Below are 19,664 nucleotides of genomic sequence, written 5' to 3' on the forward strand. Positions count from 1 at the left end.
TCCTTTCCATATATTTTTCCTTGCAGGATGGTATGTAAGAGGGCCTATACACAGAATCATGTCATTCAAGTTTCGAAATTTGATGTTGGACAATATCTCTTGGTTCTCCTTAATATGACAATTTTGTGCTATTAAATCCCAATGGCGCTAGTTATGTAGTAGTGGCTACTTATAAGTGCGAGAGATTTTCCACTAATAGAAGACATTTCCTAATTTTTCGGAAATCGTTAAATCTTTCCTGAAATTCATTGCTCAAGGAAACTAAGTAATTAGAAATTGTAGCATAGTTTTCTGGAGATACAGCAATTCCATCTTCTTGAGCTTTTACCAATGTCGGAAATTTATGCAAATTTTTATATTAATTTTCTCGATGTACATCTTTAGCTTGTCTTCGAAAGCAAATACCTTATTTTCCAACTGCGAAATAATTTTATGTTAACCTTGTAAACGACGATTAAGTTCATAAGTTTTGTTGCAAATAAATATTAAAAACACCACCAATTATCTTGACCAAGTTCACTATCAAAAAATTTGACAAATACGTGAAATTTTCCAAATAATTTAATCGTTTACAGGGCCCTTTATTTAGCCTTCGGGCCGCATAAAAATTCTAGATGGCCGCTGGTTGAGTATCAATGATGGACCGTAGATGTGTAGGAAGAAAACAAGTTTCTTGGTTAAAAAACATTCGAGAATGGACTCAGATATCAAATGCAGGACAATTATTTCATATTGCAGAAGATCGACATTTTGATTGATCCCCAATGTAGCTGTTTAAAAAAAAATCCAAATTATTAGTTGTTTATTTATCTTTAATTTTGAATTCTATTTGGTGTTTCATTTACATTAAATCATTTACAATTTAGGGTAAGAGTTCATGAGGTTAATACCACACAAGTTGTGACCACGGGCTACTCTGATGTAACCTTTTTCACCCCAGCTAGTTCCCCATGAGTTCTTGACAATGAATACATCTTTCGTGTATCCAACAGCAAGAATACCGTGATTGAGGGCGGTTCCACAGTTTCTGTTGTTGAAAACTCCACCTCCATAGAATTGCCATGTATCAGCATCAACAGCGATGGAAACTGGACCTACGCTAGCTGAAAATAAACTAAATGTTAGCATGTGTACGTTGTAAGTTGTAAGAATTAAATTAGATAATTTATTAGATATCAAAATGATCAAAGGCATATTGTTTTAAGAAGATACGTTAAATTGAAAAATTAGCATTAAGACAAGAAATGTTTCGTTGAAAGTAGAAGAATACCCTACAGAAAGACGACATAAAAAGAGTGCTAAAAACAGCCGAGATGAAATCGCCTTAGAAAAATCAATGGTAAGACACTATTGGACAGAGCTAGAAGTACAGACATACGGCGGAGGTGAAGGAACCTTTGTCAATGGACTGGCTTATCAGGCTATCAGCAGATGAATTATTACAAGAAGAGTACCGTAGTTTAGACCTAAATACCAAATAAAGAAAAATAAGATTACAAATAAAATTTGAAAAAACTAAATATCTAACCAACGAATCTATAAACATATCTGAGAATATAACTCTGGAAAATAATATAGAAAAGCTTGAGTCGTATGTATACTTGGACAAAAAATCGGACTGTCAAAGCTTAAAGGCTGATTTAAATAGAATATGTTTCTTAGTGGGAAGCCTTTGATCGATGACAAATAGTATTTAAATCAAACTTACCCAACACTTTGAAGGCAAAAGCCTTCGATCAGTACGTACTACCATACTTCGATCAGTACGCCAGTTCTACCATATGGAACTGAAACTTGGGCTCTTAACAACAGCATAGTCAACAAACTTCAAGTGACCCAGGGAGCTATGGAACGGAGAATGCTCAACATTAAGCACAATGATCGCAAATCCAATAAAGAGATAAGAAGACGATCAAAAGTAACAAATGTGATCCAGAAGATTTCCTTGTTAAAATTGACCTGGGAAGGACACATCGAAAAAAATAAATAAATGACAACCGTTGGACGATGCAAATTCTCCAATGGTGACCAAGGGCAAGCAAAAGAAGAAGAGGCAGACCTCAAACAAGATGGACTGATGACATAAAGTGGATGGCTGGTCACAAATGGATGCAAAAAACAACAATCAGATATGAATGAACTTACCAAGAGCGGAAACGAGTGCATTTTCAGTTGTTCCAAGTTCTACGTAGCCACTGATGGAAGAGACTTGTTTGTTCTGAACATTCTTGCAGCGACCATCTCTGCCGGTGTATGCATATTGAGATTCGGAAGAGAGACCATGGCCTTTAACATAGTTAAAGGCATCTGTCATCAAACCTCCGTCACAACCAGCATTTACTGTGTCACAGTCTACCAATTCTTGTTCACTGAGAGGAACACGTTGATTTTTGTGGATGGCGAGTTGACCTTCGAGGGATCCGGTCTGGAAACAATAAAGTAAAAATTTAGAAGCAATTAATAAAATTTGAATGAGTAGGTATGTATAATTTTTCATTGTGTTAATTCACTTGAAGAAACTTAGGTATACAGTTCTTTACAGGTTAAAACATTTGTTGTTGTGAGTGATGTAAAACAGTGATGTTTTACCTACTAGCCTAACCTAAATTTTTGGTAACTTGTATATACATCAAAAACTAGCAACAAATAATCATAACGATGTAATCATACTTACTGCTAATTCAATTTTTTTTTTATTTAATTTCTTTATTAATTTTGTTAATTTAATTTTTTATTATTTTTTCCATTATGTTCTATTATTTTTTTATTATTTTTTTATTATTTTTTTATTGTTTTTTATTATTTTTTATAAATTCATTTTTTATTTAATTTTTATTAAGTCGATACAATTGATATATATGACGATATTCCAATTAGATCTGATATCTTCGTTTTTTATTTTGAAGTGTTTTTGTCTATGTCACCACGTAGGAGTGATATTATATCTTTGTTGTGTTTTTTTTATAATCATTGTCTAGTATTTTTTTATATGTATATTTTATAACCAGTATTTCTGAACAATCCGACAGATCTTATTGAACTCATGTCGTTCTCTTTCTATCGGTCCATTTTAGGGCCTTTAAATTAATACAGATATTTCTCTTGAAGTAAGGAAGATATAAACTTGTTCAGTAATTAAAAAATATTTTTGGTCAGGTTAGTCTTGGAAACAATTGTAATGGCTCAACAGACGTTCTCAGGGGCGTCATTTGACAGGGTCAAGGGGGCGGCATTTGCCTGACTGGCATTTGCCTCCTGACGCTGAACATGACTGAAATATACAAAAAAAACATCAATTTTATTACTCTAGTATTGTAAAATAGGCGAGCGGGAGATACCCCTAAAATGACCAGGTACTGACCACGGAGGGCCGAAGGGCTAACTTTATTCAGACTTTATATTTTAGAGGGTGCTGAAAACGAAAATGAAGTTTATTTTGAATATGTTGAGGAACATTGTCAAAATCGCAATTTTAACCTAAAAATAAAAGAAAATAAATCACGTTTTTTTGCGTTTACCTCGCTACAACTCTGTTCAATTTTAATATTTTTTCTGAAATTTTTACAGTATATAGCTCTAATATTTCTGAAGACAACGGTACTTGTCTTAAGCTTTAATTCTTATTCTGATAAAGGTTATGAATTATTCAAAGGGAAAGGTACGGATTTTTGCATTGCAAAATTTAATCGCAAAAGTTTAGTGACAAAACTTAAAACTTAGCCTTTTAATCACGTTTATGTTAACATAGAGAGTACAAAGAAGTTTTCTGGAAAATTTTTGATCAAAATGTTTTATAGAAAAAAAAAAATAGTGCAACTTTTATTATCGATATTAGAAATCCCCGATATAACGGTTATTTTTCGAGATACTGACCATGTGTGATGAATGGCTAATTTTGGTCTTAGATTATGTTTTTGATGGTGCTGAAAACGAAAATGAAATTTATTTTAAATTTTAGGTGGGGGAATATTGTCAAAATCGCAATTTTACCATAGAAATAAAAAAAAGTGAAATCCAGTTTTTTTGCGTTTAACTCGCTACAACTCTGGTCGATTTTAATAGTTTTATCTAAGGTTTGTACACTATATGTTGCTCACTATTTTGAAGACAACGGTATCTACTTTAAGATTTTAGTCTTATTTTAGTAAAAGTGATGAATTTTTTAATGTACAAGGTACAGATTCTTGAATTGCAAAGTTTAATCGCAAAAGTTAAGAGGCAAAATTTAAAATTTATCTTATTAATTACGTTTATGTTAAAACATAGAGTAGCAAGAAGTTTTCTGGAAAGTTTTAGTTACAAATGTTTAATAGAACAAAAATTGCGCCACTTTTAATATAGACGTTACACGTCCCAAAATAGCGCTTATTTTTCGACATACTGACCATGGGAGGTGAATGGCTAATTTTGGTCATATTTTATGTTTTCGATGGTGCTGACAATGAAAAAGAGGTTTATTTTGAATTTTGTGTGACGGATCATTGTCAAAATCGCAATTTTAACCCAAAAATGAAAAAAAAAGTGAAGTCACGAATTTTTACGTTTAAGTCGCTACAAAACTGTTCCATTTTAATATTTTTTTTCTAGAATTTCTACGGCATATATTTCTTACCTTTGTGAATACTATGAAAGTAACTGTAGTCTTTCAGTCTTATTTTTGTAAAAGTTATGAATTTTTAAAAATTAAAGTTGCAGATTCGTGTATTGCAGAATTAAATCGCAAAAATTAAGTGACAAAATTTAAAATGTATCTATTTGATTACGTTTATGTTAAACCATAGAGTTCAAAGAAGTTTTATGAGGAGTTTTAGGTCTAGATGTGTTATAGAAAAAATATGGTGCAACTTTAAATTTTAAGAAAAACGTGGTTTAACTTTTTTTATTTTTAAGGCAAAATAGCGATTTTGGCAATTATTTTCTCCCACCTAAAATTCAAAATAAACTTGATTTTCGTTTTCGACAGCATCAAAAACATAAAGTAAGACCAAAATTAGCCATTCATTACCAATGATCAGTATCTCGAAAAATTACCGCTATTTTGGGGATTTATAACGTAGATGTTAAACGTTGCACAATTTGTTTGCTATAAAACATTTTGACCTAAAACTTTCCAGAAAAATTTTTTGTAAATACTTATGTTTTATTTTTGAATTTGATATAAATTCTATATTTCACATTTTGTCAGTCAAATTTTGCGATTAAACTTTGCAATTCACGAATCTGCATCTTGTACTTTAAAAGATTCATAACTTTTACTAGAATAAGACCAAAAGCTTAAAGCAGAAACCATTGTCTTCAAAAAAAGAGTGATATATAGTGCAGAAACTTAAATATTAAAACAGACCAGAGTTGTAGAAAGCTAAACGCAAAAAACGTGATTTAATTTTTTTTTTATTTTTAGGGCACAATTACAAGTTTGAAAATATTCCCCCACTTAAAATTTGAAATAAATTTTATTTTCCTTTTCATCACGGTCAAAAACATAATCTAAGACCTAAATTAGCCATTCTCCACCCATGGTCAGTACGTTGAAAAATAAGCGTTATATTGGGCATTTCTAATGTCGACATTAAAAGTTGCACCATTTTTTTATAAAACATTTTGATCTAAAACTTTCCAGAAAATTTTTTGTACTCTTTGTTTTAACATAAACGTAATTAAAAAGCTAAATTTTAAACTTCGTCACACAACTTTTGCAATTAAACTTTGCAATGCACAAATCCGCACCTTTTCCTTTGAAAAATTCGTAACCTTTATCAGGATAAGAATAAAAGCTTGAAACAGGTACCGTTGTGTACAAAAATATTGGAGCTATATACTGTAACAATTTCGGAAAAAAATATTAAAACGGAACAGAGTTGTAGCGAGGTAAACGCAAAAAACGTGATTTCATTTTTTTTTATTTTTAGGTTAAAATTGCGATTTTGACAATGTTCCTCCATTTTCGTTTTCAGCACCCTCTAAAATATAAACTATGGATAAACTTATCCCTTCGGCCCTCCGTGGTCAGTATCTCGAAAACTAAGCGCTTTTTTGAGGGTGTCCCGATCGTGTATAATGTATTGTATATATAATGCTTGCCCCCCACCCCAATCAAAATTTCAAATGACGCCCCTGGACGTTCTGAAATGTTAGTTATGTTTGTACACGTACATGTCACACTGATCAGTTCCTATCATTTGTATTTAACTACAAAGGTCAAAGTTTAGTGACTTCAAAATGGCGTTGGTTATTAACAACCCGTCCAAATATAATCAGCGTGCGGCCATACAAATTTCAACCCTCTGTGGGAAAGGTCATGTTAACATGTTTTTTTCAACCTTGAAAGACCCTTGCTCATGGAATTTTCGGAAACTAGACTGCATATTAACGAAAACCTTTATAGGGAAACTTTAAACAAGGTTTATTAAGCAATATGACCAAAACGTCCAGAAAAGCTTGTCATTATTCTGCACGACAATGCTCTGCTTTATATCGCCTTAGAAGTGAAAAATTAGTATTTTCATGTATTTTATTTTTCCGTGAGTAAAAATAAAAACCGTAGTCGTGCAACTTGGTTCATAGGTCCATCTTGGTATAAAGAAAGACTCTTTTTTGTGGGTAATTCATTTGTTATTTTTCTCGTAGTCTTATCGTTTTCCATTTTCTTGAAGGAAAAGACCAAGATGATTAAAGCTTGGTACATGAGTTTCTGTTGATTTTACATTCTAGAATTTTGTTGAGTGCAATATTCCGTTATATCGGTTTGTTGATTTATCATTTTATATTATATAGACTGCTACGCCATATGTAAAAAAATATTAATTGGATCACATCCTTTTGTAAAATCTGAAAAGTTCAAGTGCTTTGTCAACAATATATCTCTACATAAGATATTAATTGCTCCTACTTATCTCTCTATTTTGATAACGGTATTACTTTTATCTTGAATATTTTCATTCTAAAAACTTAGATTTTATTGTAATATTAATACTTACGGTACTGAAAGCCCAGCATGATCCACAGCTTCCTTGATCCTTTACTCCCAAGTCAGCGCTTGATCTCCAATCAACTTCATCTGCAGCTTGGACATTGGGATCCTCTACGTGTTTTCCAATGAAGGTTTGTGTTGGCTTGTTAGCCATTTGACGGGCCAACATAGCTTGGAATTCAGCGCTAGACCAATCGGCGAATTTGTTAACAGCCAAATAGTAGGTTTCTTCTCCACTTTCGTATTTAGCATTGTGTTCCTCGATTTTTTTGAGGTTCTCTTGGAAAACAGCGAAACGAAGTTTGTCTTCAATAACGTTGTAAGATTTGTTATGGGTTGCCTGGAATAAAAATATAATAAATAATATAGATATAATCATGTCTGAACAATATTTTATTACCAACAAATTACAGAGTCGTATCAAGTAAAAATAGCCAAAAATGGTAAAAGTTTAAAAATATACACAATATTACTAATATTATATTGTAGAAAAAATATCGATAAATTATTATTAAAAAATAATGAGAAGGTACATAAATGTATGATGTAAGATGTAATAATTTGAATGTATATAAACAAAGATGCTACTCCAGTCATTTGTCCTTCTCATGAAGTTTATTAAGAAAGAAAATAAACAAAGTTTTTCTATAAATTAAAAATAGATCAGCGCATGTTTTAATAAGTGTATTACTTAAAAGCAAAACAATGAAGTTGCCAATAAATTAACAGCAGTATAAAAAATATAATTTTTCTACAACCATGTTAAAAATACAATTTTTAGCACTCCATAGGAGCGTTAAAAATGCTACTTTAAAGCACTAGTGCTTTAAAATTTTTAAGGCACTGCAGTTAAAAGTGAACTGTCAAATTGTGAAACGTCTAAATATTTATATTTCATTTATTAACATTAATACTAATAGTACAACTTGCGCAATTTGAAAAAGGTGGTTTAAAAGGATTTTAAAATTTAATTTAAACTGTATTATTGCATTTTTAATACGTTTGTAAAAAAACCGTTAAAATTTGTTAGAATATACAACAATAAAAGTAAGATGATATTCTATACTTGTTATGATTTACGTATTGACAGTATAGGCAGTTTTGATGTAATGTCAAGAAAAATATAAAAATGGAATGTCGTAACAGTTTTTGTAGATATTGTCCTGTAATTGAGAATGAATAAATTATAATTGTTGATATACAAGACGTTTGTAGAAAAAATATTGTATGATATACGTGTTAAAAAGTACATTTTTAAGGCACTCATGTGAATTGCAGAATTCGCTTCGCTCATTCTTAAAAAAAGTTGATTAAGCACGATGGGTAACATTAGAGTCACAACAAGTGATTTGAATAATTTTAGTAAAGAGACTTGCAATCAGTTGAAAATGATTGAAGACCAAGAACAGTATATTAGAATGAAACTTGCAGGAAACAGAATGTATTTACTAAAACTTTCAAGAAATAATGGATTTTTAACAATTTATAACGTATTTTTAATTAATTATAAAAATCATTCTGGTAAGAATAAAAGGAGAAAACTAACAGGAAAATAAGATAGGCGGGTGTTTAGATATTTTTCGATGTTTGCTCTCATTGCTTCCAAACGCTAAAGATTTCAAAATTATCAGAAGACTGGCAGTTATATCAGTTATTTTTTAATTTTACTTTTAGTTATTTTTCAAATTTTTAGTTTGTTTTTGACGTTTAGTGCTGATGTATCAACAAAATTGTATTATTTAGATTGTGAAGTAAATATTGGCTTTGTCGTATAAAATTAAAAAATTATTACTCAAATTAATACCTTAAAACTGGTCCATTTTTCGAAGGCACCTAGATTGGCACTTGTGGCCACAATGAGGGCAGCAGCAAGGATGAACAGCTTCATTCTGATTTTTCTGAAAACATAATTTGAAATAATAAGTAGCTACCTAAATGAAAAAATTAAATAAAATTATAAAACTAATCTTTTCATATTTTAACATACATCTGGATATTGGAGGGATATTGAAAATAGTTGTGTAGTGTAGACCATTGTACGAAGGTATTAATTATACCATAGTTCCCCTCTCTATCTCTCTGTCTCTACCTCTATCTCTCTCTCTCTGTATCCTAACAACCTTTCGTGGGTCTTGGCTGCCTGTACGACTTGCTTATACCTACTTTGGTTAATCATATCTTCTGACCAATTGTATATTCCCATGGCATGCAAATCTTTTGAGATGTTATCCCACCATCTGAGTTTAGATCCACCTAAATCTCTGAGCTTTTATCTCGTTGATTTTATTTGGTTGGTTATAAAAGATTACCAGTTCTTAGTTTGTTCTAATTCGATACCTATAGGTCTACTGCCGATCAGATTTTCCTTCCTTATCTGCTTGGTGAGCCATTTTTTATTGACTATGCACATGCCCTGTCCACCTCAGTATCTGGGCTTTTACCCCGTTGATGTTGTTTGATAGGTTATAAAGGGTTCCTTTGTTTTAATTCGATAGTGTCTTGTTATCCTATCAACTGTTGGAACATGTATTTTTCTATGTTAAGATGCTGTCGAGATCATCGAAGATCTAAATACAGAATACTATCTTTGTCTCATATTTTTGGTATTTGATGAATAATAAGATCTTTTACTAAAAACTGTTACTCCATGTAATAGACACAATAACATACTGCCAATATTGTTGCTAGTGAATGTTGAGTATTCGAAAGAACTTTCAGCGCGCAAGAAATAAAAGAAGAATCTCAAGTAAAGTAAACATACGAGTTAAAGAAACTTGCTTAAATTACAAGAACGCGCATAATAGAGAAAAATTAATAACCAAAAGGGCATATTTTCCATTACTTAATGAAGAACCCTTATTTATGATCAAATTATGAAGACTTTAAAAAAGTTAACAAAAAAATTAAGATAGAGAAATAGTAGTTATATAATAAATAAAGAAATAATTGAAATAGAAGAATTTTGGGAATATCTTACCTTCTGAAAGAACAACAGAATACAACTTGTAGATCCTAGAAAAGTTTACAACTTTTATACTATATTTCTAATCTTCATCCTCTTGAAATTCGATAAGTGCAAATGAATTTACACAAAAGCAAAAAAATACATATACTATATCGAAATGCGTTTTAAAGAAATATTTTGTGATAATATCGTTCAATGATGAGTATCAACCCTTGAACTCACCTATTTAGTTCTATTTTTAAGAGAAATAGGTGACTACAAAATAAAGTAATCTTCGTTATTCACAAAATATTTGATCCATTCAGTTTCGTTTGGTATTCAAAGCTGTTTTGTTTGTATATTTAGCTCTTTATGATAGTAATAAATAGAATGGTAAAAAATGTCGAGATAGGTACCGAAAAAATCGTAATTAGATCATACGATGCAATAAGCCTTCCTTTGATTATACAATTAGCCACACAAGAAGTCTAAACACATTTAGCGCAACTTATCCCTGCTGTTTTAAAGTGCCAACTTAAAGAATATATAATTTATAGAGTAAGGATTTCCACAGTTTTCACTGTATTCCTTCACTCAATTGTTCTCTCCAGTTCCTTCTGGTTTGTTAGTCCCCTTCCTGTAGATTTCTTCTTTTCATTGCGTTGTCCACTTCATATCTGAAAGATCTTCGGGGTCTGTCCAGTTCCTTTTGGTTTGTTAGTCCCCTTCCTGCAGATTTCTTCTTTCCATTACTTTGTCCACTTCATCTCTGAAAGATCTTCGGGGTCTGTCTCTCTTCTGTCTTCGTATCGGGCTCCACTTCGTTATTCTACCCCCTCTGTAGCTCAGTGGTAAGAACGCCTACCTTTGGATCGAAATGTCCGAATTGTCCTGAGTTCGAATCTCACCAGGGTCAGGAATTTTTCGTTTATTATAAATTAATAAACGAGAATAGTTTATGTCCTTGTGGGATCGGCACTCACCATCAGAGGGAGCAGACATTCTGATACAATTAACGTCTCTTTGCAAAGACAATGACGTCGACTTTGCAAAGTAACAAGACACTTACTCAACATACACACTACACATTACTCTCCAGAGTTAGAGATAAGTAATAGTCTAAAAAATCATTATGAAATTGACTGGCCAGTTGGTTGTGAAAACCAGTGCCAATAAAACAAAACCCACACACACACTCCGTTATTCTGTTTAGCCCACGTTTTTGTCTGTTATTCTGACATGTCCGTACTACATTAATCTTTTTGTCTATGTATTCTGTTATATCTGAATTCATTCTCATTCTTTAATATTTAAATTCAAAAATTAGTATAACTATTAATAATTAGCCAATAATTAGAAAGGAATTATGTAGCGCAATGCAAGAGTTAAATGTACCAAAAAACTAATCAGATTAGTAAAACTATGCCTAACCAACACCAAAGAAAAGTAAGGATCCAAAATCAACTGTCCGATGAATTTAACATTAATGAAGGCCTAACACAAGGGGATGCACTGTCAACAACACTTTGTAACCTTGCGTTGGAATAAGTAATCAGGAAAACTCCTATAGATAGCTATGGTACAATATTTACAAAGCTCAATCAGGTCGTTGCCTACGCAGATGATATAGACATAATCAGCTGGACATTAAACGACCTAGAAAAAACTTATACATATTTTAAAGAAGCCGCACAGACTATAAGTCTAGAAGTTAATGTCTCAAAGACAAAGTACATGATAACAACTCGGGAAAAGGTACAAACGAAAGGCAACATATCTCTGAGCGGGCAAATATTTGAAAGAGTGGACTGTTTCAAATATTTAGGATCAACAATAACAGAAGGAAATAAAAACAGTGATGAGGTAACAGCAAGAATTTCGCTTGGAAACAAATGCTTCTACAGCCTACAAAATATCATAAAGTCAAAATCAGTATCTATTAATTCAAAAGTAAAAATACAGGGTGTAACAAAAATACAGGTCATAAATTAAATCGCGTATTCTGGGTTTTATAAATTTGACCTAGCTGAAATCGGTGTCAAATTCCTCGTGCATAAACAATTTGAATTAAACCTTTACTGTAAATAGCAAATTGATTGCAAAACATATATTTATTTTATAAATAAAAACAAACAACATTCAGATAGAAATAGGAATACCAGTAAAATACAGTCAAACAATTAATTATAATAGTAATTGAAATTAAGATGACGGACAGTGGCAGCGACACTTATTTATCAGAGGATGGTAAAAGGAAAGGAAATGAATTTGACGGAATCTTTAGTAAGAGCAGAAAAGTATATCGATCTCCCGATACAAAGAATGCTGGAGGTAGAGAGAATGAAATTACGGAACTGATGAAAACGTTAATAACTGATAATAAAAAGAAAGATAAGGAACTAGAGAATATAAAAAACATGGTAGGTGAGTTGGTAGGAGAAATGAAAGAACTCAGAAAAGAGAATAGCGAGTACAAAGAAAAGATTAAACAAATAATTCAAGAAAATGAAAATTTAAAAAAGGAAATGATGAGTATGAAACAAAAAATGGATAAATTAGAGCTAACTTTAGAAATCTGCCAAAAAGAAAGAAAGAAAAATAATTTAATAATGAAGGGTTTGCCAATAAGTACGTCTGATATGGAACAGCTTAAGAATGAAATAGGAAACTTTTTAAATAAAGAGCTACGAATAATGGCAGAGTTAAATAAGGTACAAAAGATCAACGACAATATGTGCATTATTGAGTTTAGTAAGTTTGAAGACAAACTAAGAGTACTAAAAGCAAAAAGTAATCTTAGAAGTTATAGACAACACCGCGTATACATTGAATGCGATTTAACACTTAAAGAGATTGATATGCAGAAAAATCTTAGACATATAGTAGCAAAAGAAAAGGCAAATGGCAAAAGAATAAAGATGGGTTATGGTTTTATCGTTATTGAAGACACCAAATGGAGATGGAACCATAGTACGAATAATATAGAAATAGTCAGAGATAATGTAGCAGCAACTGGTTTAAAAAACTACTAGTTAATGCAAATTCGAGGATGGATATGGATACGAACATGGCACAGATTATGGACATGAGAGAATATAACAAAATCGATGCGAGTCTTGACAAAAATATGCAAAAACTAAACCGTAAAAATACAGACAATGAAAGAACTATGAATGCAAAAAATGAAAAACAAAATAAGTATTGGAAAATTGGGTTGTGGAATATACAAAGTCTAAATGGTAAAGAAGAGGAACTTATTGATGAGTTTGAAAACACAAAAATGGATTTTTTAGCATTAACTGAAACAAAGAGAAAAGGTAGTGGATGTATTAAAATGAGAAATGAGCACTACATGATTTTTGGAGGTGTTAATGAGTCAGAACGTGCGAGGGCAGGAGTTGCCCTAATGGTTCACAGAAATGAGCATAAAAATATCACTAGATGGAAAAATATTTCGGAAAGACTTATTAGAATAGATATGAGTAAAAACGAGAAGACAACAATTATTGTTGGGTATGGACCATCGGAAAATGAAGCCAAGGAACTCAAAGATAGCTTCTGCGAACAATTGCAGGACGAAATGGACCAAATAAATCATAAGGTCATAATAGTAGGCGATTTTAATGGGCGAGTGGGGTCAAGCAATGAATATGACTACCCTATAGGACCATATGGAGAAATGGTCAGGAATAATAATGGACAAAGAGTCATCGAGTTTTGCATCATGAATGATATGCAAGTTAGTAACACATTTTTTCAACACAAGGAGATTCATAAATACACACGAGTGATGGATTCGCGGAACGAAAAATCCGTTATTGACCTAGTATTAGTACAGAACAGATACAAAAATGAAATAGCGGACGTGCGTGTTAAAAGAGGCTATGAGATCAGCTCGGATCATTTTCTCGTTGAAACTAAAGTAAAGACAAGGAGAGAACAGGCATTTAATATTAAAAATGAAGAAAATCGCTACGAACAACCAAGTATTAAAGTATACAAACTTCAGTCTGAAAATATTAGGAAAGAATACTGTCGTAAATTAAATGAAGAAATACGAAAAACAAATTGGAAAAATGAGGAGGATATAGAAATATTATGGAACATTTTTAATGAGCTGGTGTACGCAACTGGGAGTAAAGTATGTGGGGTAACGAAAGGAAGATATCTGAAAGGTACAGCTTGGTGGAATAATGACATAAAATTGGAAGTTTCGAAGAAGAAAAAATTGTGGAAAAAGTATATAAGCAATAAAAGTGAAAGTAATTATCAAGAATATAAGGAACAGAGAATACTGGTTAAAAATAAAATTAAAGAAGCTAAGAATTGACAATGGGAAGAATTTGGAAATAAAATGGAAAGTGATAGTAAGGGGAATGCGAAGTTGCTTTATAGGACTTTAAAAAATCTAAGACAAAAGAAATCAAACGGATTAACAGGTTTAGAGGACAAAGATGGTAACATATTATTAAAAAATGAAGAGATTACCGAAAGATGGCGAGAACATTTTATGGAGTTATTAATGGGAGACAACAACGAAATAGAGAATGACAGGGAGGAGTACAATTTAAATGAACAACAAGATGATGATGACATAACATACGAAGAATACAGGGAAGCAATTTTAAAATTAAAAAATGGCAAGGCTGCAGAACACGATAATATTAAGGCTGAGCTAATTAAATATATGGAAGGAGAAGGATTACAATTACTATGGAAGATCATAAGGAGCTGTTGGCGTACCGGATGCATACCTAGAGATTGGACGCTTGCAACTATTCTACCATTACACAAAAAAGGCGATAAACATAAGTGTTCTAACTATAGAGGAATATCATTGTTGGTAGTTGCTAGTAAAATCTACGAAATAATACTAGAGAAAAAGCTGCGAGAAAAGATCGAGGCCACACTGGATGACAGCCAATGCGGCTTTAGGCCAGGGCGAGGTACAACCGATCTCATATTCACGGTGAGACAGTTATCAGAAAAAGCCCTAGAGCATAACAGTAAGTTGTATCTCTGTTTTGTGGACTTGGAAAAAGCATTTGATCGGGCGCCACGTAACAAGATCTGGGAAATATTAAACCGTAGAAATGTGAAACCGAAGTTAATCCAAGCAATAAAGAGTATATTTATATAAATGTACACGTAATAATGTAAGAACGAACAATTGCTCATCTCTTGAATTCTACACAAGGACAGGTGTAAGACAAGGTGGTGTTCTGAGTCCTTTGTTATTTATCACTCTAATGGATGAAATTGCAAAAGAATGCAGGGGTAAGGTAAAAAGAACTAGGGTTGGGGTGTATAAACTTCAACAAGTTTGCGTGTCAGAGTTGATATATGCCGATGACCTGGTTATTGTGGCAAAATCAGAAAAAGACTTGCAAGTAAATGTGAATGTTTGGAATGAAGCCTTTAAGAAATTTGGGATGAGAATAAATATTGAAAAAACAGAAGCTTTAGTAATATCGAAAACACAAGAAAATATAAATGTTAAGTTGAATAATGAGACCATTACACAAGTTGAGGACTTCAAGTATCTAGGATCAATAATGAATGGGCAAGGAAATATAGAACCAGAAATAAACAGCAGGGTAATGAGTGCAACAAAATTATACTATGCACTAAATAAAAGTTTTATTAGGAAGAAAGAAGTAAGCCTGAAAACAAAAATGAAAGTATTTCAAACCGTATACGAGCCGGTGCTACTCTACGCTAGTGAAACGTGGACAGTGAACGACAACATCCGTAGTAAAATCCAAGCATGCGAAATGCGATATTTACGGGCGGTATCCGGGGTGACCAGACGTGATCGTATAAGAAATGAAGACATACGTGAAAGGTGCGGTGTTGGAAGGACCTTAGACAGACTTGAAACGAAAAAGTTATCGTGGTTCGGACATATGGCGAGAATGAGTGAAGGTAGAACTGTAAAGAGGGTATGGAAAGCGGCATCTGACAACAAACGAAGAAGAGGCAGGCCAGCAAGAACGTGGAATGCAAATATTGGAAAGGCTTGCGGAAAAAGAAATATTGGGTGGAGAGAAGCAGAAAGACTAGCTACCGACCGAAAGGCATGGAGACGTCTCATTTCTCCACTTACCTCGACACCGTAAGGTACAAGAGGACGGCTTAAGTAAGTAAGTACATAAAGGACTTATTACCTGATGTGAAATTTATAAACGCATCTCAGATTACCGTCAAATATGGATATTTCACCTTTAAAAAACACACGCGCTCCTTTTTTTATGACATTTTTGATAAGAAATATGCAAATTTAAAAAATCAAATTTTAATATAAAAGTTAAAATTTATGTTAAAGATGTTCTGTATAAATTTAATGTATTGATGGTGCTTTTAAAGGTATCAGAAAATGCCTGCATCTTTTATATTCTGTGTTTTCATTTTCTTTACATCCCAAAAATCTCAGTAAAACCAAAATGGCGCATTAAACAATATTACCAATATTACTAAAAAAATACCTTATTGCCAACCTTAGACGGTTAAGACAACTTAGAAGTTCAATCGCCAACCAAACCCGGCCGCGCCGACTATCAAAACCATTTTAGAACGCACCCTCTTATTGGGTGACATAGATCATGTGACCAGTGTCAAAAGTGTATCATTCTCATTAACAGCGTTGCCACATTTAGTAGATTTCTACTTTTTTGGTAGATTTTTTATATTGTTTAAAAAATTCTAGTAGGCAATATTTTTTAGTAGATTTTTGGTATATTTCAACAGAATTTGATCCATTTTTTTTTCGAATCATGAGGAAACCATCATAAGTATTTTTGAAAAATTTAAACGCAGAATGAAAGACTGCATTATTTAGAAAAACCAAAACGTTTCTTTTGAACGAGATATTTGGAATTAAAGTCACACTAAATTTTTTCTTTTTTTCACCCCTGTAACGTATTAAAATAAACATTATAGAAGTTTTCAGGGACTTTTGATCCTCGGTAATAACGTAATCTTTCTTTGTGCGTTTAAATTTTTCAAAAATACTTATTAGTTTTCTAAGGATTCGCAAAAAATGAAAACATTTAAAATACATTGAACATTTTAACAGACGACATTTTGCGACTATCCCCTTAAGTTAGCTGTTGTTTTTATTATAAAAAATCCCAAATATATCCCAAAAATCCTTAGTATATTTTAGTTTTTGATTTAGTAGATTTTAGCTAAAAAATGGTAATTACCAGTTGGTGGTTTGGAATAATTAGGTTTCCAATTTTGTGAAATTCCTCTTGGGACATTTAGGACGGATGTACATTTATCACTGTATTACTGTATTTATATGGCCAACAAAGAATCTACTGATTTTGTGAAAACAAAACTACTGAAAGTGTAAAAACTGACCTGGCAACCCTGTCTACCAAAGCAGATACAAAGATTAAGGTTATCAAATATCAAATCTACTGATTAAACAATGGAATGGAAACCAGGTATTGAAAAAAAAAAACAAATAAACAGGTTGTTAAATAAATTGAAAATTTCCATCAAAATAAAATATATAATAATAAGAGAAAAATAAGGTTATAAAATAAATTCTTTTTTTCCTCTGGAAGTTGCCGCAAACGCGTCACACCTCTAGAACAACACAGGGTCGTGACGTGACAGACACAGACAACTACTCAACTACAGAGTCGGCCAGGGCGTAAATTAGTTTAGCATTATAATATTTTTAAGTCGTTGCGAATGTTGAAATAACTGAACTGTGATATGTAGTTATCACAATGGTAATAAATTAGTTGCCCGTATAACTGTGATATAACTACAGGTTGTAACATCGTAATGTCAGTCGGGGTAGGGGACGTTGGCCGAAACAACTAAAAATGCTCTCCGACAACGTTGTAGACAGTGCATTTGTTTGTACTGACAACCAATGCGTCGAAAAATTGCTACTTGGGCAGAGGAAGCAGACATTCTGATACAATTAACGTCTCCTTGCAAAGACAATGACGTCGACTTTGCAAAGTAACAAGACACTTACTCAACATACACACTACACATTACTCTCCAGAGTTAGAGATAAGTAATAGTCTAAAAAATCATTATGAAATTGACTGGCCAGTTGGTTGTGAAAACCAGTGCCAATAAAACAAAACCCACACACACACTCCGTTATTCTGTTTAGCCCACGTTTTTGTCTGTTATTCTGACATGTCTGTACTACATTAATCTTTTTGTCTATGTATTCTGTTATATCTGAATTCATTCTCATTCTTTAATATTTAAATTCAAAAATTAGTATAACTATTAATAATTAGCCAATAATTAGAAAGGAATTATGTAGCGCAATGCAAGAGTTAAATGTACCAAAAAACTAATCAGATTAGTAAAACTATGCCTAACCAACACCAAAGAAAAGTAAGGATCCAAAATCAACTGTCCGATGAATTTAACATTAATGAAGGCCTAACACAAGGGGATGCACTGTCAACAACACTTTGTAACCTTGCGTTGGAATAAGTAATCAGGAGAACTCCTATAGATAGCTATGGTACAATATTTACAAAGCTCAATCAGGTCGTTGCCTACGCAGATGATATAGACATAATCAGCTGGACATTAAACGACCTAGAAAAAACTTATACATATTTTAAAGAAGCCGCACAGACTACAAGTCTAGAAGTTAATGTCTCAAAGACAAAGTACATGATAACAACTCGGGAAAAGGTACAAACGAAAGGCAACATATCTCTGAGCGGGCAAATATTTGAAAGAGTGGACTGTTTCAAATATTTAGGATCAACAATAACAGAAGGAAATAAAAACAGTGATGAGGTAACAGCAAGAATTTCGCTTGGAAACAAATGCTTCTACAGCCTACAAAATATCATAAAGTCAAAATCAGTATCTATTAATTCAAAAGTAAAAATACAGGGTGTAACAAAAATACAGGTCATAAATTAAATCGCGTATTCTGGGACCAAAAATAGTTCGATTGAACCTAACTTACCTTAGTACAAATGTGCACATAAAAAAGTTACAGCCCTTTGAAGTTACAAAATGAAAATCGATTTGTTCCAATATATCGAAAACTATTAAAGATTTTTTATTGAAAATGGACATGTGGTATTCTAATGGCAGTAGTATCTTAAGAAAAAATTGTAGTGAAATTTGGGCACCCCTTAAAAATTTTATGGGGGTTTTGTTCCTTTAAACCCCCCCAAACTTTTGTGTACGTTCCAATTTAATTATTATTGTAGTACCATTAGTTAAACACATTGTTTTAAAAACTTTTTTGCCTCTCAGTACTTTTTCGAAAAATCAGTTTATATCGAGATATTTTGAATATTTGTCAAATCCACCACATATTTGTATATGGTTAAGTACGATTATGGAGACTTTGTATGTAATATGAACATTTATTTATTGATTTACATTTTTAAGTATATTTTGAACCATATTAAAAAAGAAGCCACATCTCGATAAAAGATGCCTTATCGGAAAAATACAAAGAGGCAAAAATGTTTCAAAAACACTGTGTTTAACTAATGGTATCGCAGTAATAGTTTAATTGGAACGTACACAAACATTTGGGGGGTTTAAAGGAACAAAACCCCCATAAAATTTTTATGTAAACATATTAAAAAAGAAGCTGAAACTCGATAAAAATTGCCTTATCGAAAAAATACTAAGAGGCAAAAAAGTTTTAAAAATATTTAGTTCAACTAATGGTACCACAAAAATAATTTAATTGGAACGTACACAAAAGTTTGGCGGGTTTAAGGGAACAAA

The 19,664-nt window shown here is 32.2% G+C and overlaps 1 protein-coding gene across 1 annotated transcript; it reads right to left on the bottom strand.

Moving 5' to 3' along the window:
- Positions 1-791: 791 nt before the first annotated feature.
- On the bottom strand, positions 792-9,985 carry LOC114337607 (cathepsin L-like proteinase). The gene is made up of 5 exons (XM_028288097.2): positions 9,948-9,985; positions 8,775-8,868; positions 6,978-7,310; positions 2,146-2,425; positions 792-1,103 (listed from the first exon to the last, which is right to left on the bottom strand). Exons 2-5 carry the CDS (start codon positions 8,856-8,858, stop codon positions 856-858), a joined length of 945 nt encoding a protein of 314 aa, XP_028143898.1. The 5' UTR covers positions 8,859-8,868; positions 9,948-9,985; the 3' UTR covers positions 792-855.
- Between the last annotated feature and the right edge of the window lie 9,679 nt (positions 9,986-19,664).

Source organism: Diabrotica virgifera, chromosome 7 (genome assembly GCF_917563875.1).
Source record: "Diabrotica virgifera virgifera chromosome 7, PGI_DIABVI_V3a".
Lineage (NCBI taxonomy): Eukaryota > Metazoa > Arthropoda > Insecta > Coleoptera > Chrysomelidae > Diabrotica > Diabrotica virgifera.